General features: G+C 42.0%; 2 protein-coding genes across 11 annotated transcripts in view; one reads left to right on the top strand and one right to left on the bottom strand.

Annotated features, from left to right (window-relative positions):
* Positions 1-4,865: 4,865 nt before the first annotated feature.
* HYI (hydroxypyruvate isomerase (putative)) lies at positions 4,866-14,632 on the top strand. 2 transcript variants are annotated; one of them, XM_039323381.1, is made up of 8 exons: positions 4,866-5,113; positions 5,682-5,793; positions 11,180-11,294; positions 12,294-12,372; positions 12,745-12,794; positions 13,870-13,939; positions 14,061-14,195; positions 14,351-14,632. In XM_039323381.1, exons 1-8 carry the CDS (start codon positions 4,915-4,917, stop codon positions 14,431-14,433), a joined length of 843 nt encoding a protein of 280 aa, XP_039179315.1. In that variant the 5' UTR covers positions 4,866-4,914; the 3' UTR covers positions 14,434-14,632. The 2 variants fall into 2 exon arrangements, with proteins under 2 accessions (XP_039179315.1, XP_039179314.1); XM_039323380.1 differs by having other exon boundaries at positions 11,120-11,294.
* Positions 14,633-15,190: 558 nt separating this feature from the next.
* The window catches only part of SZT2 (SZT2 subunit of KICSTOR complex), a 79,185-nt gene continuing 70,562 nt past the window's right edge, over positions 15,191-23,813 (bottom strand). For 7 of the 9 annotated variants that reach the window (XM_039323375.1, XM_039323377.1, XM_039323373.1 and 4 more), the window contains 7 exons: positions 22,531-22,744; positions 21,147-21,330; positions 18,953-19,075; positions 17,882-18,371; positions 16,656-16,772; positions 16,257-16,325; positions 15,664-15,807 (listed from right to left, as the gene is read on the bottom strand). In XM_039323375.1, coding sequence (XP_039179309.1) covers positions 15,664-15,807; positions 16,257-16,325; positions 16,656-16,772; positions 17,882-18,371; positions 18,953-19,075; positions 21,147-21,330; positions 22,531-22,744 — 1,341 coding nt within the window. Of the gene's footprint in view, positions 15,808-16,256; positions 16,326-16,655; positions 16,773-17,881; positions 18,372-18,952; positions 19,076-21,146; positions 21,331-22,530; positions 22,745-23,813 lie in introns of all 9 variants that reach the window. The other 2 variants (XM_039323370.1, XM_039323379.1) reach the window with 1 other exon arrangement.

Genomic DNA, 23,813 nt, shown 5'->3' with positions numbered 1-23,813 from the left:
AGGGGAGAAAATCCCCAAGCCCAATAGTGGAACGGAGGTCTCCCCTTCCACCATGGACTGCTCCTGGAAACTTAGTCCCTCAAGCCCGCAACCAGTCTCGGACGTGACCTGCGTTGCAGCTGTGCCCCAATAGTTCCAGCCCCCCGTATAGGTGGCCGAGGTGCCAGAGTCAGGAGCCGCCTCTATGGCAAACCTCCTCTCAGGAGAATTCCTGTTTGGCGCACTTGCGGATGTCCAAGCCACTCCCCAGGATGACTTCCTGTTTGGAGCACTTGCTGAACTCTGGGATGACCCTTGTTCACCCACTGGAAAACCCCAGGCACTGCAAGATGGATTCCCAGGATTTTGACCTGAAGTATGAGCTTGTTCCTGGTCTCTCTCCCCCCGAGAGCAGAGCCAGGAGCAGAAATGTTGGGGCACAACCGCCAGCGCAGTTGGTCAATATGATGCCGAAGGACGTGGCCCTCTCCCAAGGTCACTTCGTATGAGAGCAGCCCCGAGATCTTGCAGACGACAGCAGAGACCCAGAGATGTCCAGGACCATAGTTCCTTGCCCAGACCGGATCGCCCACCTGAAGTCTCCTAGATGCCCATGGCTGTGACACCTGTGAAGCCATCCAGTCTGGGTGCAGTCTGTCCAACTTCGTGATGAGGCGGCGACCCCAGCGGAGTTCAGCTGGGCTCTTTCCAGTGGCAGTGCATGGTGTAGTGCGGTGTGCAAGAAGAAAATCTGCTAACCTCTGATGCCAGCTATCGTGCGTGATTCTTTTGAGTGCATCTTTGGTGATGCGCAAAGTTGGTGGAAGGGTAAAAAGGAGCTGATGTTGCGTGCCGGATCAAGTTGGCCTGAAGGAAAGCCTGGAACTCAAAAGAAGTAAATTGAGAACCGTTGTCAGAAACGAGGACATCAGGAAGGCCATGGGTAGCAAAGATTCCTCTCAACACCTGGATGATCCTGGCAGTAGTAGTGGAGGAGACAGGTACAATCTCTAGCCACTTGGAATGGCTATCCACCAGGATAAGGAAGAATTGCCCCTGAAAGGGCCCAGCATAATCTAAATGTACCCTTGACCAAGGGGTTTGTGTTTCCTCCCACCTGTGTACAGGGGCCTGAGGCATTTCAGGCCATGATTGTTGGCACACCTGGCACCCATGCACCTGGGCCTTGATAGCTTTATCAAGCCCCAGCCACCAAAGATAGCTGTGTGCAAGCGCTTTCATGCGCACAATGCCCAGATGTCCCTCATGCAGAGAAGAAAAGACTCTAGACCTCAGTGAGGCTGGGATAACTACTCTACTACCCCATAATAGGCACCCCTTAAATGTAGACAGTTCATGCCTTCTTTGCCAGAAGCTTTGAAATGCAGCATCTGTTCACGTGTCAGGCCATCCTGACAAGACCCATGTCAGCACGCGTGAGAGCGTGTGATCTGTGGCAGTTTCTGCAGCCACATCCCTAACATTGAGGGTAGATTCAGGCAACTCCTGAATGGAAAGATTATTAATAGAAGGAGCAGGATCTGCCTCTATTTGTTTGAGAGGTAATCTGCTGGGGCTGTCTGCGTGACCCATCTCTTTTCCCGATTTGTGGATGAGTGTATAATCATATGCTGAGAGGAAAATTGACCATTTCAGCATACGCAAGGAAATAATGTGTGGTGTCTGTTTGTTGGTAGTAAACAAACCCAGCAGAGGCTTATGTCTGTGTAGACCGTGAAGTGGTAGCCATATAAGAAATCATGGAATTTCTTTATGCCAGCCACTATGGCCAAGGCTTCTCTGTCAATCTGAGCATAATTCCGCTCTGCAGATGACAGAGTCCTTGAATAGTATGCTATAGGGACTTGTGTCCCATCAGCCTTCAGGTGGCTAAGTACTGCTCCCATCCCATAAGAAGGTGCATCGCATGCGATGCACACAGGCAGTTGCTCACTGAAATGCGCTAATACAGCATTTGAAGAGAGCAAGGCCTTAACCTCATTGAAACTCCTTTTATGGACTTTAGTCCACTGCCATGGAGCTTGTTTATCTAAGAGCCGGTGTAACGGCTCTGCCACTGCAGCCTTGTGTGGAAGAAATGCGTGATAGAAATTTAAGAGCCCCAAGAAAGCTTGCAGCTCGCGTTTGGACTTGGAGCTTGGGGCCTGCTGAATCGCTTGAAGCTTCTTCAGCAGGATGGATGCCTTGAGCATCAATTCTGAAACCTAAGAATTCAGTGGAAGTGACTCCAATCTTACACTTTTCTTGCTTCAGTTTCAGACCCACTTGGCGGAAATGAAGCAAGACAGTCCTTAATCTCTCAGCTAAGTTTAGAGATGACTCCCCAGCAATGAGGACATCACCGAAGTAGGGACAGACCTCAGGAATACCATGAAGTGTGCGTTCCATGTAATTCAATCATTAAATGTTACTGTTTTTCTTTTCGGGCATTTCACTTTCTTGCAAATGAATTTTGTTTTCAGTGGTCATTACATTTAAGTGTCTTGAATAAATAAGATAATAATGAAATACATGTATCATGAAGTTTGGGAATAAAGTGACGGGTGGCACCAAAATTTTTCAAACAGTTGAGATATGGGAAAAAGACTGGAAATAAATTATTTGCATCAATATGTCCTGATGACAATTTTAAAGAAAACAAAAAAAAGTGTTTGCATAAATTGAAGAATTTTTTCCTATGTTGTGATTAAGAGGTTATGTTGGGGGAGGGGGCGATGACAATTTCCTCATTGGCTCAAGGGGGCGATTCTTTCAAAAAGGTTAAGAACCGCTGGTCTAGACCATAATCACTAACCCTGAAGCCCAACACTGCCCAAATTTATCAATCTTTACTTTTGTACTGAGGGTGTATTTTTCTCAAATGAACATGCACAGGAGAAAGCTGTTTTGGTCATTTCTCCTTCCAAAGTTATTTAGCATATAGTTATAGATTTTAGATATAAAACTGCAACAGAGGGCAATTCTATATAAATCTCAGATACTTCCTGTTTCACAGTCAAATTGTCAAAACATAGGGATTAGGACTTCATTTTTTTTAAATCTAATTTTAAAATTTAAATATTAAAATCTCATGAATTAGCCAGGTCATGCAAATTTTGGAGTGAAATTTTTTGATCATTTTAAATTCTTTAAAATTAATATTTAAAAATGTGGAGGGAGGTTCCTGCAACACTGAATGAAATCATGAAATACTGTTCATTGCTAAAGGATTTGCCTGTTTTTGAGCAATGAGATCTGCTTTTGAAATAAATGCAGCTGAAAAATAGTAAAAAAAACCCTTGTTTTTTATTATTTTGCTCTGTTTTGCATCTTTCCTGTTTATATACAGTGGATATAAAAAGTCTTGCACACCCGTTAAAAAGTTAGGTTTTTGATATGTAAGAAAATCAGTCAAGATAAAGCACTTTAGAATTTTTTCCATATAAGCTGTACATTTATTTTATTTTACCTATGGTGATAGTACCTTAATCAGGAGACTACAGTGTTAATACAGAGTTATTACAGCCAGAGTTTGGCTGTCTAAGGTTGCTAGTCCATTCAGTTCATGTTCATGCGCTACCCAGAAGTGCACTACAAGAAGTGAACTAGCTCCATATCAGAATGGCTAATAACAGTCTGCAGCAGCATCTAGCGCTTTTTTCCCAACACTGATGTCATCTCACATTCAAGCGTTGCATTTGGGCAGATCCAGCATCGGTCGGATTTGTACTTCCACATGAACGGCCATTATTTTCCCACCTAATGGTACCTATTTATCTACCTGCATGTAGCATGCTTTCAAACTGCTAGGTTGGCAGAAGCTGAGGCAAATGATGGGAGCTCACCCCGACACACGATGCTAGGACTCGACTCATCAAAAGTTATTTGCATCCCTGTAAAGCAGGACCAGCTCCTCCATTGGAGAAGCAACATATGAAGTGAAATGAGAACCAGAACAAGCAGGTGGATGCAAAGACCATGAAAAATGGTCCTCAGAAAACAATGGCACAAAAATGCAGCAGGAAAAGTAAATAAGCTTTGAACTCTGACTGAATGAGAGCACATTATCTATGACCAACAAGGCTAAACAACATCCAGGCAGATTGCCTGGTCACTGGCAAGGGAAGTCTAATAGCACTTTTTAAGCATCTAAAAGGAGGTCAGTGGAAGGAGGTCAAGCTCTTGTTATCTATTTTTCCAGAATGCAATACATGGAAAAAATAGATTTAAGATGGTATAAGGTGGCAGTTATCAATTGAATCCAGAAAAAAAAATCCTCCTTTTATAGTCTGACAAGAGCTGCTAATTATTCCGAGAAGTGATCGCTGTATTCAAGTAGAGGCTAAACAGGCATTGACTGTACTCGGGATGCTTCAATCTGAATTTCTGAAATAAGCAGGGAAGCCGATTCAATAGCCTAAATGACCTCAGTCAACCGTGGGATTCTAGCTTTTATCTGGGATTATATAATACCTATTTAGAGCTGACTTGCCCACGCTTCAACTCAATTAACGGTTAATTTCCTGTGGTCCAGGCGTTTGTCATTCAGTTTCACATGTGTGAACATGGTCCGTAGTGAGATGGGGTATCGCTGCGCAGGTTGGTTTAGGAATGCAGAGTGAAGATTGCTTATTAAATAACGATTTTTTCCCCTCTTCCTTCCCGGGAAGGGAAAATGCCGTGTCGCTACGATTTGCAGCTCAGGAAGAAGCTCTTGGACTCCATTAGCCGTGGTGCGTGGACTCCAATTGCGCCAAGGAGAAGTAACCATAGCTCCGAGCAGCCTGCCTTGAGATTCCCGCATGGAACCCTGCCACCCCCCCCCCCCCACGCGATTCCCACCCAGCTGCGGCTGCTCCTTCCCGGAACAGCGAAAACTCCTCCTCCCGGGCGCAGTGTGCGCTGGGCCTCAGACGGTGCCTCGCCGCCTGTGCCATGGCCCCGCTGCGCTTTGCGGCCAACCTGGCCTGGCTCTTCCAGGAGGAGCCGGCGCTAGTTCAGCGCATGGAGGCGGCTTCGCGGGCTGGATTCCGAGCAGTTGAGCTGGGCTTCCCCTACACCTGCAGCGCCCCAGAGCTGCGCGCGGCTGCAGAACGGGACGGGTTGGAGGTGGTCCTACTCAATACTCCGCCGGGTACTCAATTGGATTTTTAAATTGCTTTTCGAAGACTTCGCCTTCTCTTTGTCTGTTTCCCCCGATCTCCTCTTTCGCTTCCTCTGCCTTGCCTAGCAGCAGCCGAAATCCCAGTGGGCTCCTTAAAATGCGGTAGTAGACCGGTGCCATCCGTGTTGATCCGGCGAAAATCGGAGGTCTTCTTCGCCTTGTAATCTCATATAACGAAAATACTTTACCGTTCCTTCTTTGTGAAGCCACCCAGCTATTAAAGGCACAGGGTTGTTAAGCAAAAGTGGAAAAATCACTAGCACAATTGTTACTTGCTTCATTACCTGGGAAACATCTGCCAGTTATATTGCAGGAATCAATACAATTTATACTCCAAGCGTTTTGAAGGGTCTGGAATTAGTACTTTAGCTGACCATCTGCCTTCTAAAAACTCCACTTCTACCCCTCTCTTCAAAATAGTGGCAGATAAGAAGGAAAGCAGACAAATTTGCCCCCACAAGGAACAGTTTTTCCAGTAGTGGGTTGACCAAGGAATTACCAGTCTGTGGAGATAAATTTGTGCTGTCCTTTTTTCCAGGGAACCAAGAGAAAGGTGATATGGGTTTAGGAGCAGTGCCTGGACGCCAGGCTGAATTCCGGGAAGCCCTGGCTGTGGCTGTAAAGTATGCCAAAGAACTGAAATGTCCAAGGTAATAATTAAGATAAACCATGAACCAACGATAGATTTGTCCCTTTATCAGCTAGGTACTCTCCAGATGTACTATAATACGCTCACCACGTTCTGTCAGAGAGCATGATGGCTGAGTGTGGGCTCCAAGACTTCTAAAAGGATATCTAGAAGTCTGGGCAAATTTCTGTATAGTAGTCATCACTTATCAACCGTTCATTTAGTGACTGTTCAGAGTTATGACAGCACTGAAAACAGTGGTTTATGACTCATCCTTGCACTTTGGATGGTCCCAGCACCCCACAGTCCCATGATAGCCATTTGCAAGCTTCCAGCCAGCTTCCAGTAAAGAAATTCAGTGGGGAAGCTGGCAGGAGATTGCAAGTTGCAGTGATGTGACAATGCACTTAGCAACCACAAATGGGCTGCTGGAACTGCCAACATAAGGTTGCTGTGGTCATGTGATGTTTTGCTTAGTGAGCACATAGCTTAGCAATGGGGTTGCCTGTCTCAAGGTTGCTAAGTGAGGACTATCTCTATAATGCAGTATCCCTACAGTTTTACCTTTTTCTTTTCCTTTGAGTCAGTGTTGATTCTTGGCAACTGAACTAGTTTCTGTAATTTTCTTGGCAAGATTTCAGAAATGGTTTTCCATTGCCAGGTTCTTCCTAGGGCTGACAGTGACTGACCCAAGGTCACCCAGCTGGCTTGGTGCCCAATATGAGACTAGAACTCAAACAGTCTCCTGGTTCCTAGCCTGATGCCTTAACCACCGCAGCAAACTGTTTCTTACATCTCTACCATCGTCTGTTATAAAATATGTTGTTCCATGCAGGAAATAATTGTACATCTCCTTGTGGCTTGCTGCTCTGCTATTGAGAATGTTTACAAATCTCCTCACTGTGGCACATTAGAAGTAAGGGAATGATACAGGTGCAACCTTGCTTCTCCCAGATCCAAGCAAAAGTATATCCCTTTAACTGGGAAGGAATCAGAGAATAATTGGATGTATCTGTTACTGAGTCTGGCAGCAGCGCTGATGGATGTTGTAAGAAACAGATTTACTTGCTTTTATCTTGCTTCCTGGGAGTGGGGGAAGGGGGGACCCTGGCGATTTCCATGTCTCATAATGGAAGGGGAAAAAGAGACCTTGGAGATCATCTAGTGTGAATCCTCTACCTAAAGCAGGAATCCACCAATAAGTAAACATCCAGCCTCTGCTCATGCATTTCCAGTGAAGGAGAGTTCATTTCCTTGCTGCAATCTGTTCCGTTGTTGAATCGTTCTTGGTTTAGAGTTTAGACTTTTTTTCTTTATGTCTCACCCCAGTCTCCTTTCTAGTGGTTTAAACCGTTTTTTTTTTTTTTTTTTTTAATCTATCTTCTGGAACAACTCCGAACAATGTTACCCTGTCTTCTATCTGACAGCTCTTCAGATACTCAAGAGACAGCTATGGTGTTTCTCTGCAGTGTTCTCCAAACTAAACATTCCCAATGCTTCTATCCATTCCTCATAAATTTACAGGCATTTTATTATATTGGGTTGCTTTTCTCCGGACATGTTCCATTTTGTCAATGTCCTTATTAAATGCGATTGCCCAGAACTGGATATAATATTCTGTTTGTAGGCTGACCAGTTAAGAATTAGCAGGAACAATTACTTTTTATTGTGAATACAGGATTGCATTTGCTTTTTTTCCCACTGCATCACACTGCTGGCTCATTTCAGTTTATAATCCATCAAGATATTCAAATCCTTTTCACATGTACCAATTTACATGCAGCAAAAATATTCCCAACATGCTGGAATTTATCAGGATTACATTGCTACCAATCTCAATAGCACCATTTTGAGAAGGCTGCTATAGGGAAATTACCTGATTAAAGTAATTGGCTATATTTCCACAACACATTGAACTGCCATTGCATTTTAGACTAGCATGCTGTGCCAAGCTAGCACATGTAGTTGTCTAAATATCATGTAAACTCAAATAATGGGATTGAGTGGACCACTGTTGATTCTGTAAAAGTTGCACTGAGCCAATTCCCTAAGCCAAGCATCTTTTTCAGATTGGTTGTGAAGCTTGAGAAAGATGGGCTGCTTTAATGTTTAACAGAAAAACACTGTACTCATGTACCGTCCAATACAATTCTTCTGAAGGATTTTCAAATACACTCTTTTAAATGCATCACAAGGATGACCTAAAGTAGGCAGCTCAGTTTAGGTTGACAGTATATAGGCTTTAAGGTGGATAAATTGCAGCAGCTGCAATGATCCAGGGGAACCAAGATATCTTGAGTTTCAAAATTGGTAGAAGGAAACCTGGATAACAACATATATCTATGTCAGTAGTGATTAGTGGTGCTTGGAAGCTGTTCATTTCCAGAGCAGAAGCAATTAGGCCATCTTCTGTAGTGCCAGGAGTCAGAAACAAATTCCTTGTGCTCTGCTGAATGAGAGAATATAAACTTTCAACTCTTGCTCCTATTTATGAATGGCTGGTGATAGAGGAAGTTAGGAAAGGAGGAAAATAATCGTGAAAAAATTGACTATTACTTTGCTTTGCCTAGAGATGGATCCCCTCTCATTCTAACCGTCTTCAGAAGTTTTCTTTCAAATAGGAAAGAATGTGGAGCTTAGACAAGAGGGAGGAATGGTGAATCATGAAAGATAACTTGGTCCCTAGAAAGAGGAAAGTATGAGAAAGACGCTACCTAGACCCTTTTCAATCTGGCTTCAGGCCCGGCTTCAGCACAGAAACTGCTTTGGTCGCGCTGATGGATGATCTCTGGCGGGCCCGAGACAGGGGTTATTCCTCTGTCTTGGTCCTACTTGACCTCTCAGCGGCTTTTGATACCATCGATCATGGTATCCTTTTGCGACGACTTGGAGGGGTGGGAGTGGGAGGCACCGTTTTACGGTGGTTCTCCTCCTACCTCTCTGGCTGGTTGCAATCTGTACTGGTGGGGGGGCAGAGGTCAACCCCGAGGCCCCTTGAATGCGGGGTGCTGCAGGGGTCGGTCCTCTCCCCCCTCCTATTTAACATTTACATGAAGCCGCTGGGTGAGATCATCAGACAGCACGGGGTGAGGTTTCATCAGTATGCTGATGATACCCAGCTATATATCTCTTCCCTGAGCTCTCTCAGTGAAGCAGCTGATGTGATGGGCCGTTGCCTTGAAGCCGTGAGGGTCTGGATGGGGGTTAACAGACTCAGGCTCAATCCTGACAAGACCGAGTGGCTTTGGATGTTGCCTCCCAAAGATCATGTTAACTGTCCAGTGTTGATTCTAGCAGGGGAAAATATACCCCCTTCGGAGCGGGTTTGCAACTTGGGTGTCCTCCTTGATCCATAGCTGAAATTGGAACATCATTTGACGGCTGTGGCTGGAGGATCTTTGCACAAGTTCGTCTTTTGCACCAGTTGCGACCCTACCTGGACCGGGAGGCTCTCCTTACAGTCACTCACGCCCTTGTCACCTCATGCCTGGACTACTGCAATGCGCTCTACATGGGGCTACCCTTGAAAAGTATTTGGAGACTACAGTTGGTCCAGAATGCAGCCGCGTGAGTGATAGTGGGTGTTCCTTGGTACATCCATGTTACACCTATCCTCCGCGAGCTGCACTGATTGCCTATTGGTCTCCGGGTCCAATTCAAGGTGTTGGTTATTACCTTTAAAGCTCTATATGGCTCAGGGCCAGGCTATTTGCGAGACCGCCTACTACCTCATAGTTCCCTTCGTCCGGTTAGATCCCACAGGCTGGGCCTCCTTCGGGTCCCGTCAGCCAAGCAATGCCATTTGGCGGGGCCGCGGGGGAGGGCTTTCTCTGTGATGGCGCCCACGTCTTGGAACCAGCTCCCCCCGGAGATTAGGACCGCTCCCACCCTGTTGGTTTTCCGCAAGCTGCTTAAGACCTGGCTTTTCCGGCAGGCCTGGGGTTTAAAGAATCTGACCCCTGGATGAATGTTACTGTATTGTTTGTCTTGTTAAGTTATATTGTGTTTTTATTGTTAGCCGCCCGGAGTCCTGCGCGAGTGGGGCAGTCTATAAATTTCAATAAATAAATAAATAAATAAATAAATAAAAATAAATGTATGTATTTATTTAAATAGCTTATATGGCCACCCATGTCACAGCAGTTACTCTGAGTAGCAGGACTAAAACACAGACCTCAACCCACAATGTACAAGGTTAAAACAATAATTGCAAGAAAGCACAGCAGCAGCACTAGTGCCCACCTAACCTCCTTCCTCAAACGCCTGGGGAAAATAACACCACCTTGATTTTGCTTGGCCTATGGTGGAACAACGAGAAACACTGATAGGCTTTCAAATTTCTGGATTCTATCCTACAGCAGTAAAGAGCATTCTGAATCCTTGCCCATTTTGAAGGACTGACAGCAGGATTATTCTCAGTTTTTAATTAAAAACTCTTTTTATTAAATGTACTTCCTGCCATTTCTTCCTCCAGGCTTTCCTCATAGGTACCACTTGTGAGATAAGTTGGACTCGCAAGATTGGCCCAAATGAGCTTTCACAGCTCAGCCTCCCCTGTATCACACTGGTGGCTTTTAGGTTGTCTCTTTTGTATTAATAAAAAAGCCAGAAATATGTACTCATACGACTTATAAGTAGAAATACCACTTGAGGAACGGGGGATATATGGCATCTGTCATTGATAATGACAGATTCCCAGGTTTAGTGCTCTTCATACTATTTCTTTTTTCTTTGCAGGTTGAGAAGAAGAAAAAAGCGATGAAGCAGCTATAGCTTCATCCTTTTATTTTATATTAATTGATTGGGAAAAATGAATACCAATCATTACAAAGTAGAGTGTCTGATCAACGTTGCCACATATGACTACACAAGCGTAATCTTATATAGCATTGTTGATTAAATCTATTCTTTATCTGTAAAGCAAGAAATGAAAATGGCGAGGGAGAAAATCAGTCTTTCCTACCCAACTGTATATGTCCTACTTGCTTGTTAAATGGCACAAAGGTACATTAATCTTCCTATAGTGAGTGTATATGTACAGTTCATGGTATTTGTGTGCCAATCTAAGTGAAGCTAGGCGATCTTACATTAAATGAACTAACTGCATCTTGTATAGTTCTGAATTATATGATTGAAGAGGAAGTGGATTCACTTGCTCCCACAGATAGTCTGCATGCGGTGATATATGCTAACTGTTTAATGCACTTTATGGATCATTGCCTCTTAGGGCATAACTAAACTGGGAATAAAAGAGCTTTTTTTGCCATAGTCACATTGTAGCAGCAACTGAGATATCTTGATCCAAGTACAAAAAGACACAACTTCTCCCTTATTTCTACCCCTGCTAGTTTGTACAAGAAGCAGTTGACTGACCTTTCTTCTGCACTGATGCAGCTCTGTGCTTTTAGGATCCATCTTATGGCGGGCCGATTTCCTACAGGTGCTAAAAGGGATGCTGTGTCAACTGAGATGGAAGCCACCTTTATTGAAAACCTCAGATACGCTGCTGACATCTTGGAACAAGTATGGACTGAATGGAAATGGGGGTATTAGCAGATTGCCATGCTTCTTCCAGAAAGAGGAAGGATTCTATTTAATATTGATTTTCTCTGGGAGGGGGGAAACTATCACTCTCCAGATGTTGCTGAACTGCAATTCCCAGTATCTGCCTGGCTGGCTACTGGGAATTGTTAAACATTCCTGAATTCCAATTTCCAAGAATTCCATAGAATCAAAAGAACAGCAAGAGTAAACTTCTCAGAAAAGCCATAATCCAATTACAGGTAGACCTCGCTTATTGCCTTGTGCAGCATTTAAAGTTACAATAATGCTGGGGAAAAAAAAATAAAAACCTTTGCAACCAAGGCACACATTTACAACTTTGCAGTCTCTCTCCTCTATCATGTATTTGCCATTTACAGTCAGTTAGTAGACAATGTCCCTGTGTGCCTCACCCGTTTTCCCCCCTTGCAGAGGGGGTGGGGCAAGTGATCTATTTAGGCAATTTCTCCTTTGCCTGAACCATTTTTCCCTCTTCCCCTCACAGTAGATTGTTTGCATAGTAAGCAAGCACATTCCTTTCAATGTGTATTCTCCACTGTGTTCCTGCTTACTCTCTTGTAATCCTTTCTTCTCCAACTAATGTAAATACAAATGTGATTTCCCTTTTGTTAATTATCTCAGCATTGAAATTAAGCATTCCAAAGGGTGAGGGAATGAGAAAAAGGAAAGTGTAAGTAAAATTTTAAGCAGTCTCAATCTTGTGATTTTCCATTTAACAGTTTTGTCACCTAGCAACCAAGTTACCACTCTCAATTGTGGTTGCTAAATGAGGATTACCTGTAATTCCCAAGCTTCCAGGATGACAGGCACTAAGGGAAAATAGTTGTACACAGGGTATGGAACTATCCATGAGATTAGGCAAAACTGAAACACAAGGGCTTAAGCCTAAAAACAAACTTCCCATGATACGCTATTCTTAAAACTTCCAAATTAGGATTTCCTTTTTGTGTCTCCCTGCAGGAAAATCTGATTGGATTATTGGAGCCTATTAATAACCAGATTAGTGATCCCAATTATTTTTTGACCACACCACAACAAGGTAAGACAACGTGTGAAACTTCCCTCTCATAGGCAGAGAACTGAATGGAGAGAATGGAAGTTCTCTTTCCTTAGCAGTTCCTGATTGTACTGAGAAGGTAGAGGAGAGGAATTTAAAACCCTTCCCAGCTACCATCCCACTTTGCTAATTCCCAGCAACCCTTTTAAGGGCAGAAGATAGAAATGCTGTATTGAATAATGTTGGTCCTTGGTAGCAGAAGCTAATAAAACAGAACGATGATCATCAGGATGTTCGGATTGGCTACATCAACCACCTGTGGAATTACACATTTGTGCTTTAGAGTTGGCTGTAGTAGTGCTGAGATACGTAGAGAATAATCTCAGTTGATAACCTAAATCTGTATTCTTTCAGCTGCTGCCATTTTGGAGAAGGTGGGAAGCCCCAGTTTGAAGCTACAGCTGGTGAGTGCCATTAGATATGCTTTTTAAAAGGGAATGTTGGGCTCTTTTACTGGCTATGTGACTCAGAATAGCCTGCTCATTGGTTAGTGATGCCCAGGAATTCCATAGTCACCCGGGAAGCCAGCGGAGGGCGCAGGTTGCTGATAACACTCCTGCTTTTTTCCCCTCCTGCAGCCCACCCCTACCAGCCTGCAGCCTGAATTGCCCCCTCCCCCAGGCCTCCCTCCCCACTCACATGCAGCTGGTGCTGGCGCTTCCAAGGCTCATCTCACATGGAGCCTAATGCCAGCCCTTCAGGACCTCTTTCAACAGCCCCAGCCCAGCACTCCTGCACTTCTTACCTGGGATTCCCTCTTCTTTCTTAATGACCCACATCTCTTGGCATTATGGCATTGCTAAATGATGCATTTGGTCATCTGATATTGTACTTTATGACCATGTGACAGTCATAGCAATCCCAGTCGCAATTGCCATTGTAATGAGAGGATTACCTAGATTTAAAATTTAAAAAAACTGGGGGGGGCTCCTGGATGCTACTTTGGACTGGCAGGGTGTATAGGTAGTCCATGACTTATAACAGTTAATTTAGTGACCATTCAATGGCTTAATGACCATTTTTCAGCATCCCCATGATCATGTGATCAAAATTCAGATGCTTAGTAACTGGTTCATATTTGACCATTGCTGAGTCCCAAGGTCACGTAATCCCCTTTTGCGATCTTGTGATAAGCAAAGTCAATGGTAAGACATGATAAATGTCTTACTTAATAACAGAAATTCTGGGTTCAATTGTGGTCATAAGTCGAGGACTACTTGTATTATGTAGTCTGCAAAATTAAACTGCTGGTTTCTAAGGCCGTGTGAGAAGAGTCTTAATAGATCAGGGCAAAGTCCACTAAAAGTACAGTGTTCTTTTTCATGCTGACTCCGGTCAGATATTTCCATTCAGTCAGTTGTTCCCTGCAGCTAGTATTTGAGACTTTCTGCCCCCCCCACCCCAATTCAGAGGCAATATTGTGTTTGAAGAAGGAGATAGAATATACCCTGAGCTGAAGACCTACTTTTTGTTCTGCAGGATATTTTTCATTGCCAGATCATGAATGGTAATCTGACACAGAATTTAAAGGCGTATTTCCCAATTATTGGTAAGCTAAAAAGAGTGATATGCTCTGTTGCTTGTTTCAGGTTTTTTTTTATTAAGGGGACAAGGCTAGAATAAGGTTGAGCAAATAAGAAATGTTTGATGTTTACTGTCTTCTTCTGTAGGACATATTCAAATTGCCCAAGTACCAGGACGACATGAACCTGATAGCCCTGGAGAATTGAATTTCCCTTACTTATTCCAGTTATTGGAATCAATGAGTTATAGCGGTTATATAGGCTGTGAATATAAACCAAAAGGCAAGTTTTACTTTATGTGAATGGGAAGTTCTTGTTATATGAAATTGATTATTGCATGATGGAATCTTTGGCCAGCCCTGCAACCTCAAAGAACTGAGGTTAGTTGTCGAAGTATTATTTTTGCTTAATGTACGTCTTTATGGTTGCCTCTGCAGGTAACACACTGGATGGATTAAACTGGCTGTACTCATACTGGGAAGATCACTGTGTGGGAAAAGTTGGGAAAAAAATGAAATAAAGACCATTATAGATGGAATAACCAACAGCAACAATTTATATATCCCACCAGAGGGAAAAAAAACCCCACTCTTTTGCTACTGCCTGAGATACCAAAATCACCCCATTATTTTGCATTAATAGGAGGATATTTCTTAGTAAAGTAAGATGGTCAATATGTTTGTTGTTATGAGTATTAAAGCTGAAAATCATATCACTCAGTGTTCTCTGATAAAGTGACATTCCTGCTGGTAGCTTTCTTTCTCAATTACGTATTCTACTTTGATCTTTTTTTTAAAGATGCAAAGCATTTGTACCCCCACATCCTCAATACAGTAACAAAGACTGGCCAAAGGTAAGGACTCTCAAAGATGCTGGCATCCCTTTTTCTTCCTGCTAACAATTAATGGGAAACAGGTTGGTCCAAAGGAAAGTAAGTCATGTCACTCCAGATTTAGCTCAACAGTGCCGCTTGGTGGGTCTAGAAAAAGAATTCCTTGATTTTTTTTTTTTAAATTTGCCCTTTCCTTGCATTACGTCCTGTTTCTATTCAGAAAAACAGCTGGATCCACTATGTAACATAAAACCTGGTAAGTGTTTGACAGAACTCATGAGAATCCAGGTCAACTGTCTTAAGAGAATACATCAGTATATACTATAACAACAGGGTAAGAATCTAGCAGTGCTTCCATCTATCTTGACAGAAAGTTGTTGGGCAAGAAAGCAGAAATCCACTATGCTTCTCCCTAAAGATCAATGCAACAGCCTGTTGGACGATCTGTAACAAAGTCCTTAGTCAACCATTTAATTTATTTAATAAATAAATTCATGTAATCCATTTATTTAATTTACTGTACATTCACTTCATATAAAACATTTCCACCATTGTGCAGAACCCTTCCCTTATGCTTTAATAGTGTCGCTCTAGCCGATTGGCCAGGTCAGTGACTCCAGTAGTCTTTTGGCCTTTCATCTCAAAGAGCCCCCAGAAACATGGCACATCCTTCAGATGCCTCCTAGAGCAATTTCTCTGGATAAGGATACCCCTGCCCCTTTAAGTGGGCCAGCCATGTTACTTTCTCAATTCCTGGAACTGCTCTCTCTTCATGATTCCCCCTCTTGGCCCAGTCAGATTCAGTGTTCTGACTTCTTATCCAGCAAGCTACAGCCTCAGATCTCAGTCCTGTCAGGGCAGCCTCCATTCAAGGCTGGTTGTAGATGCCTGTGGAGCAGTCAGAAGGTTCAGCTGATTTTAGAGCAGCCCTGTCCAGAGGTTGAAGCAAGCTGTGTTGATAACAGATTCCAGATGGTGGTACGTGGATACAAGTTGTGGCAGAGGACTTTCACTGTCCTGGGGTTGAACTGGGAATAGCTCTCGAAAGACCACTGTCAGGCTCTGCAAGGCAAAACCAACAAGACATAGCTCTTGTATTGTTACACATATTTTCTGAATTTTAAGCCATCCATAGTCATTGACTGAGATGGGTGGCTATAGAAATTGGACGGACGGATAGAGCGGATGGATAAATGAATGAATAAACAAACTACTGTCAAGAGTACTTCTGGAAAAATATCCTAATATTATATATTTGCTTTTCAGTCCCTATTAGGGTTGGAGAACAGATTCAGATATGGTTATGGTCAAGACAGGCCATAGAGAAAATCAGAACTGTTTACAGGCAGTTGTTCTAATCCAGAAGAAGAAACCCCAAACTCCTGAGTTAGGGTCTGCAATTCTGAGCAGAAGAAATCTCTGTGGTTAAAAACAATCATACTAATGGAGTTACCCTAAAATTCTACTGCCTTCCCCTTGACCTTCAGGATTACATAGGATAAAGCTCTTACTGTTTTTCCTGAATGCGAATCAAGGAATACAAGCACAAAGCAGTCTGTGAATTTCTGATTCAGAACAACCTGTAGAGAAAATGCAACAGTGCTGCATTACAGTCATGACACACAAAGAGGTTCTAGTCAGTGGAAGGATCGGGGAACAGAGAACATGGTTAAGGCATTAGGGATTACCTAGAAAATCTAAACACCCAATTTATGTATACACACATATACAAATTGGTCTAAAACCGCATTGTGTATTGTGCTAAAAAAGCAACAAATACAAATGTCATTCTAATAGTGAAAATATTACCAGTTCATAATTCCTGAATAATCAGGAATTATTTTTTATTGAACTTCAGCAAGCTAATTAGAAAGGTCCAGCAGGGCACAATTCTGCTGGAAACGTCTTACCAGGTACTGGGTACCAGCATCAGCATTCTGGAAATGGCGGCAACTCTGTGGGAAACGACTAAGTAGGACTTTGATAAGACTCTGGTACCAGGCGGCAGTCATAGTGAGGAAGCAGCTCTGCCAGGGAGAGGAAAAACGGGTGAAGTGAGGGGAGGTCCTTTGCAGCATGCAGAAAATGCGAAACAGGCAGACAGAGTATGATTTCTGAAATTCTTTACTAGCAGTGGCCATAGTAAGGGTTATGTTTCCCCGTGTAAGGAAATAATGTGTTTGCGTGGAGGTGTCAGGATGAGTGCATAGGTATTGCTATTTCTGTATTTTGTTTGTATTTAGGATGGACTATATACATTTCACTCTAGTTCATATTACCAAAAGGAAGAAGACAAGAGAACCTACCATGACCCAAACCCACTGCCCAATTCCTTCCCACTCTTTTCTGAAGCGTTCTCTCTGTAGCTGCAAGATGCATGTAACTCATTTTTGAACTTGGATCTTTTGCTAGATGCTTTCTCCCAACATATCGCATTTGGTCTTAGTTTGCTCAGTTTCTGGATGACTACAGTATCATGCTAGTGGCCAGAGTTCTGACTCCTTGCTTTCCAACATTTCACTGGGTTGGAAATTGAATCTTTCTCATTATAATAATATTAGCATTTTTCCCCCTTCTGGGTTTTCTGTAAGGTGAAGCTCAATGCTGCACACATTTGTATGAACACGGAATCTGGCAACCCAATTGGATACTATGTTTAAAGACCCTCCCCCAGTCTTAGATTAGCTTTGGCAGGTAGATTACTGCAAAGTGAGATCTTAAAACCATGCAATTAGAAAGGAATACTCTCAGAATCTGAACTAAAATTTAAAAATGTATATAGAAGAAATATACCAGCTAAAAGCCATCCCGTGGTAAAAGTCTTATCCTGTTGGTTCAATCTACTTGTTGGATGGATCAATCAGCCTTTTGTATCACTCCAATCTATCTTTTGACCAACACAGACCTTCTTATGTTTATGAGTAAACCTATCCACCCCAAATCCTTATGGTCCCAGGCAAACACAAGGTGCTCTCTCTTTCAGTTTCTGTAATGGAGACAGGCCGTCAACATCTCTTAACTTTCATACCCTTTCTTGCTCATAGCCTGCTTCTGCCTACTGCTCTTATTCTGGGGCCCAACCTAAATGAATAATACCGTTAAATTGACCCTGGGTGCCCTTGATTCAGCCACTTACCAACTGCGGATCAATGTCAGCAATGGATTTCTTATGCACAGCATCCAACAGCTCCTCCAGCTCACTTAGTGAGAGCTTGCCCAGCTTAAGCTTGTCAGAAGCCAGAGGTTCCAGCAAGAAGAGCCTCTTCCAGAGGTTATCCCGGCGACAGTGGCCCTTGGCACATTGTACCATGGTGCTGAGCTGTTTCTGGGCAGCAGCAACCTCAGAGGCAAGTAGTGGAAACAGTGGGGAAGTGTAGAAGAGTCCTGGGCCCACCTTGACCTGGGGGCCACCTGCATAGAACTCGCCGTGATCGTCTACCTCCTCCCAAGGATCTGGAACTTCCTTTCGCTGCCGGCCACCCTCTGCTGTCTCCCATGCCGAGCGCCCCAGGACAGGTTCTAGTGCCTCTCGCTGTAGGCGTGGCAGCTTTTTGAAGCGCCGCATGTCTGCTGTTAGTCGAGGGAAGAGCTCCCGTTGGCTTGTCATGATTACGTAATATTGCAACCTGGAAACAGGTAAACAATTGTCATGCCTTTCGCAGATGGCCCTGTTTACCAACAGCCTTAGTATATCACCTAGCAACATTTGAAAAAAGGCATCTTCCCTGCTCTCTGAGTTATCCATAACCTGTCTAACCCAATAATCTTATGTCGACCCAACCCAACAAGGTAGGCTAGACTAAGAAACCAATGCTACATATGTCAGGACTACTTCTATTGCAGTTAGCGATAGCATTAGTATCTTGCAAGTCTGAATGTACTTTTCCCCTCCCTCTTTCTGCCTTTGAACTACAGAGAGACTTGTGTGAGGCATTTTTTAGTTTCTTGGCTTAGATGAAACCCCTGCTTTTCTGACCATTGCTTAAATAGCAGTCCTTTCTCCTGTCCTTTGTGGCTATTTCCTGCGCCTTCTACATCTTATGGCCCTCCCCTGGATAGTCCTGGCCATCCATCCACTAATGTACTACAACTAAACTATGTCTCTGCTTACCTTTTGTCTAACATGGTAAGCACCTCCAATCTTCTAAATTGGAAGCCTGAAAAGTTGTCCAACTTGTTAGTCTTCCCTGCCTGCCTTCACTCTTACCGTAGCATGTGTCGGTCTGCCTCGCTCTGATCTTCAAAGGGCACAGCACTATGGCATACAAGCAGGGACACATCAAAATCATCATGATGACGCAACCCCTCTGAATCTTTGTAGGAACCAGCGCTGTGAGTAGAGAGAAGTGTGGGAATTCTTTCAGCAGAGGAAAGGAAACAGCTACAGTTCTTTCCATCACAATGTTTATTATTAATGGACAGGCTACTATTGCAATTGATGGCTCAACTGAACTAAAAGCAGAAAGACAAGGAACTAATCCTCAATCCGACTGTTGGTATGCCTTTAGCTCAACTCTAATTTTTCCTATAGATATAGGGAATATTTAATGTTTATAACATTATTTGTGTATTATTCAGCTTGAATTAAGTAGGACCAGTTCACCAAGTATGGAGTCACAGAGGAAAAGACTAATTGGAAAATCTTAAGTGAATCTAATGCAAAGGATAAATGAGGAGCATTGGCCTCTGTTCTATCGTTACACCTTGAAACCATCCAACTAGCAGGATAAACTTTGTGTTCTTGTGTAGATATATCTGTTATTGTGCATTAAACTTGGTTATAACATCCTTGAGTGCCAGAAGAGATATGAGCATACTAATATGCTTTGTTAAAGATGACTGGCTTCCTTTCTTGACTCCATCCTGAATAATCAAAATTCTTAATCACACACCATCATCATTAACACAAACATTAGCATTTCAAAAGGGTGCAAATCTTTGCTAGGCTTGTTCAGAAGCAGGATGATCTGAACTACTGCAAAGCAAATTCAGGGAATCATTAGTTAAGGATTAGGCAACAAAGGAATACAACTCTAAAGACTGAGCACTTCAGTTACAAAGGTGCTTGACTCACCTATTAGAAATCAAAGTGACGGAAAACTTGGAAAAGACTGCCTGGTACTTTGAAGCAAGAGCCTAAAATGCAGGCAGCAAGAACTGGGCTTTACTCTGTGCCACAACTGGAGGGGGAGGCAGAAGGCCTTTGTTATAAAGAAAATGGATGAGAGAGGTTTTAAACATAATAAAGCATCCTGTGGGTATTAGCTTCCAGTAGAAGCAATAAAAAGTCAACTAAAAGAAGTAGGAAGAATGTGAGAGTGGAAAACAAGAATAGAATAGAATAGAATAGAATAGAATAGAATAGAATAGAATAGAATAGAATAGAATAGAATAGAATAGAATAGAATAGAATAGAGCTTGAAGGGATCCTGGAGGTCTTCTAGTCTAGCCCCCTGCTCAAGCAGCAGAACCTACAGTATCCCGTCTCAGACAGGTGAATGTCTAGTCTCTTCTTAATAGTTGCAAGCAATCTAAACATCATGCTGTTCTCATGGAATTTTCAAAAGGATCAGAGATTATTAGTTTAGAAAAGGAAACAAATGTTTTCTCTTTCTCTCTTCAGATATTTGCAATAGTAAAGAGAACGACAGATTAAATTTTTATTATTTCAGACTCACGGAGGACATATCAAATGTAAAATGTAAGAACCGGGATTAAAGTGACCTAAATAAATTACCATCATTTTTTAAAACAAAAATAAGGGTTCTGTTGCTGAAATTGTGAAGGGTGAAATAAGTAAGATAAAGTGTGTAACTTGTAGCATATAATCTCTCAAAAAACATGGGCATGCCCCTCCCAAACCTCCAGAAGTTGTTTTGAAGTGTCATAAAGTTGCCATTGCTTGCCAATAGAGTTTCTAACAGTAACTATATTAAGTTTTCATTTAAACATAAATGAAATCTAATTCCATTTTTGTTTTGCCCCCACCTACTACTTTGTAAATGTGATTCTAGCATACCACTTAGAAATCAAGTGTGACTTTTTTGGCCTACAAAAAATTGTGTATTCCTGAATATATTTACACACATACAGAGCCAGTTTTACTTTGTTTTTAAATAAATAACCCTTTAAAATTATGATACATTCAATATTGACTCAAATATGTATTTTGTACCTGGTCAATTAGTTCCAAGAAAACCAAAGAATCTACATTGTAAGTTACAGTCATGGCTTGCATTATTTTAGTCGTACTAGGTGACTAATAAATGTAAAAAGATAAATTGCCTTTTACATGACTGCACTGGAAAATTCACTGACCAAACATTGCATGTGGAATTCTGGAAGCAAATAAGTGATACCAACTTTTACCAAATCCTTAGAAGTGCATTAGACTCACATACCTGTTCCAAATGGAGACCAGGGCATATTCATTTTGCTCAGAGCCAGGAGTCCCTTTCTTGCTCTCATTGCTAGTTCCTGGCCGGGCCATGCGCAGGGGTTTCATATGGTAGGTGCTGGCATGATCAGTTATATAATTATACAGCTGATGGGCTGTAATAGTATTGGTAGGCAAAGCTAGTGTACCTGTTGAGAAGAGACAAGATACGGTGGATTGTTTATCGGCATGAAACAAAACTAAAATATTCCTCTCCATCAGGGTGGGAAGGAATACATGAGAATGAAAGGCTTCTTTAATCTAAATAATTCTAGCCTTCACGTGAAGCTGTTTTGCTTTATATTTTTTGTTATGTCTGATAGAGCCGTGGTGGCACAGTGGTTAGAAAGCAGTATTACAGACTTATTTTGCCAACTGCCGGCAGTTCGATTCTCAGTTCAAGGTTGACTCAGCCTCCCATCCTTCTGAGGTCAGTAAAATGAGGACCCATATGCTGACTCTGTAAACTGCTTAGAGAGGATTATAAAGCACTGTGAAGCAGTTTATGAGTCTAAGTGCTATTGCTATATCATCCTCATCATTTACTCACTTGCTTTTTCTCTGTTCTTTAATTAGCTGTGACAACAACCCAGTTGTTCCTATTGCTTGTTTTTTAGCTATCTTTTGTAGCGCTTTGTAAGAGAGTACCTCCCAGATTTCTTGTACCACCTGAATTTTATATAAGCTCTATGTTTTATTTAAAAAATAATTCAATATTTTATTTAAAAAACAATTTGATAGAAAACTAGCATGCTACAAAGAAATTATTATTCTCCAACATAATTCTGAAGTGTAAACTCATTAGATTGACTTATAAAATAGTTGGATAGCAACATAGTATTGTTTAGAACTGTTCTACTTGCCAAGAAAAAGCAAAGCAAAATTAACTTAGGAGTTGTTGGAAATATCCTGGAAGATTAAAATGATAAAGGAGAAAGCAACCTCAATTTACTTGCTTTTTGGTTTAAAAAGTATTCTGTGTGGTCTTTTAATACAAATGAGAGATGATACTACAAGATACAAGGGCAATTATAAATGTTTTGTTTTGGTATAGTCCTGTTTATCCAGCTATAAGATTTATTGATTTATGTAGAATTACTGTAGTAGCTACTTAGAAATGAGACTCAAAATAAAACTTGAATTGTTCCTTATCCATTTGTAAGCTTTCCTTAGACATTTTGCTAATGTCAGTGCATCACAAAACATAAACGGCAATAAAAATACTGATAGTGCCCTGTGATATTCCACCCACTTTCCTTGCACTGTAGACCTGCATAGTGACATAGAACTGTTCAGATGGGCTTGTTCCTTCTGAAAGATCTCCCCAAATTCTCTGCTGAAATCCTCACCCTGAAAAATGTGATTGCGTCCAAACTTGGGGATGTCAGGATGCTGAGTGATGAAGTCTTCCAGGAAGCTTGTGAGGTGATAACCTTGCCGTAATGCCATGTGAGATCCAAGTAGATACTGGTGCACAATACGCAGGTGAAAATCATAACTGAACGAATGCACGTGCATGAGATCACGTACTTTGTCACACTCCTCTGTGAAGAGCATGGAAAGCTGAGGAGAGAGCAATTGGGAGTGAGAGCCTAACAAAAATAGCATATCACCATATGGTTTGGGTGCAATGGATCCAAACAGTACTGAGGGATAATGATGGAAGATATCTGACTGCATACTCATTTCCTTACCAAGCTAAGCAACATATAATCATTCAGAAATGTGTTTTCAACAGAAAGTTGTTTGGTCAATAGTCCTAGTATACTGACATCTGGGGCTGAAAAGCTAAGTAAGCTTGTGTGCTTTTGCTCATCTACCAATAGAAACTTCTCTGATTCAAACTATACAATCTTTATCCAGCCAGTAATCTACCCTGGCTCACAAATTGCCCATTTTGCAAAAGCAGCATAGACAAATTAGGCTGGGAAAAATATCTCAAACAATAATTATAAAGGATACATGCTGGAGGAAATGTTGAATTGTACAGAGTAAGCTATTCTAATTTTTGCTTCAGGAGAATTAGGCAAGATTTTTTACTTACTAGACCTGGAAAGATTCTGGTACGGGCCATATTCCATATCATGAGAATGTATCAAGAAAGTATGAAAACTGAAGGGCCTCTTTCTGATATATACACTGCTCCATAAAAAAGAAGGACTGTGACTTTTACGTTAATACTAACTAACTAATTAGAAGGAACATTTTAACTGGTCACAGCAGTGGTTGAAGCCACTGAAGATTTAAACTGTCAAATATAATAAACAAGTAAATGTATGAGGATCTAGTCTTTTCTCAAATAAGCATCTAACAAAATTTATATTAGGGTGAGAGAAAAAGCATGTTGGGAGTTGCTGGCTTGGTTTAATTCAGTAGGAAAATATTAAGAGCAGTAGATGGCTCTGTTAGGAAAACAGAAATGATCTGAAGGATCTGCCTTTTCTCAGAATGAAAGAATTGTGAATAGAAAAGGTTGTGAACAGATTCAACTAATAAGTGCAGCTTCCCAAATGCAAATGGGCATTTGCATTTCACAAAATGCAAGCGGTGTCATCACATATTTTAAAATCACAGTTCACTACTTAAAACTTTTATAGTGCAGTTTCTTTTTTAAAGATGACCGAGCTTTGAA

The sequence above is a fragment of the Crotalus tigris genome, unplaced genomic scaffold (assembly GCF_016545835.1).
Source record: "Crotalus tigris isolate CLP2741 ecotype Arizona unplaced genomic scaffold, ASM1654583v1 scf7180000024167.7108832, whole genome shotgun sequence".
Lineage (NCBI taxonomy): Eukaryota > Metazoa > Chordata > Lepidosauria > Squamata > Viperidae > Crotalus > Crotalus tigris.
This window is presented reverse-complemented; position numbering and strand designations above follow the sequence as displayed.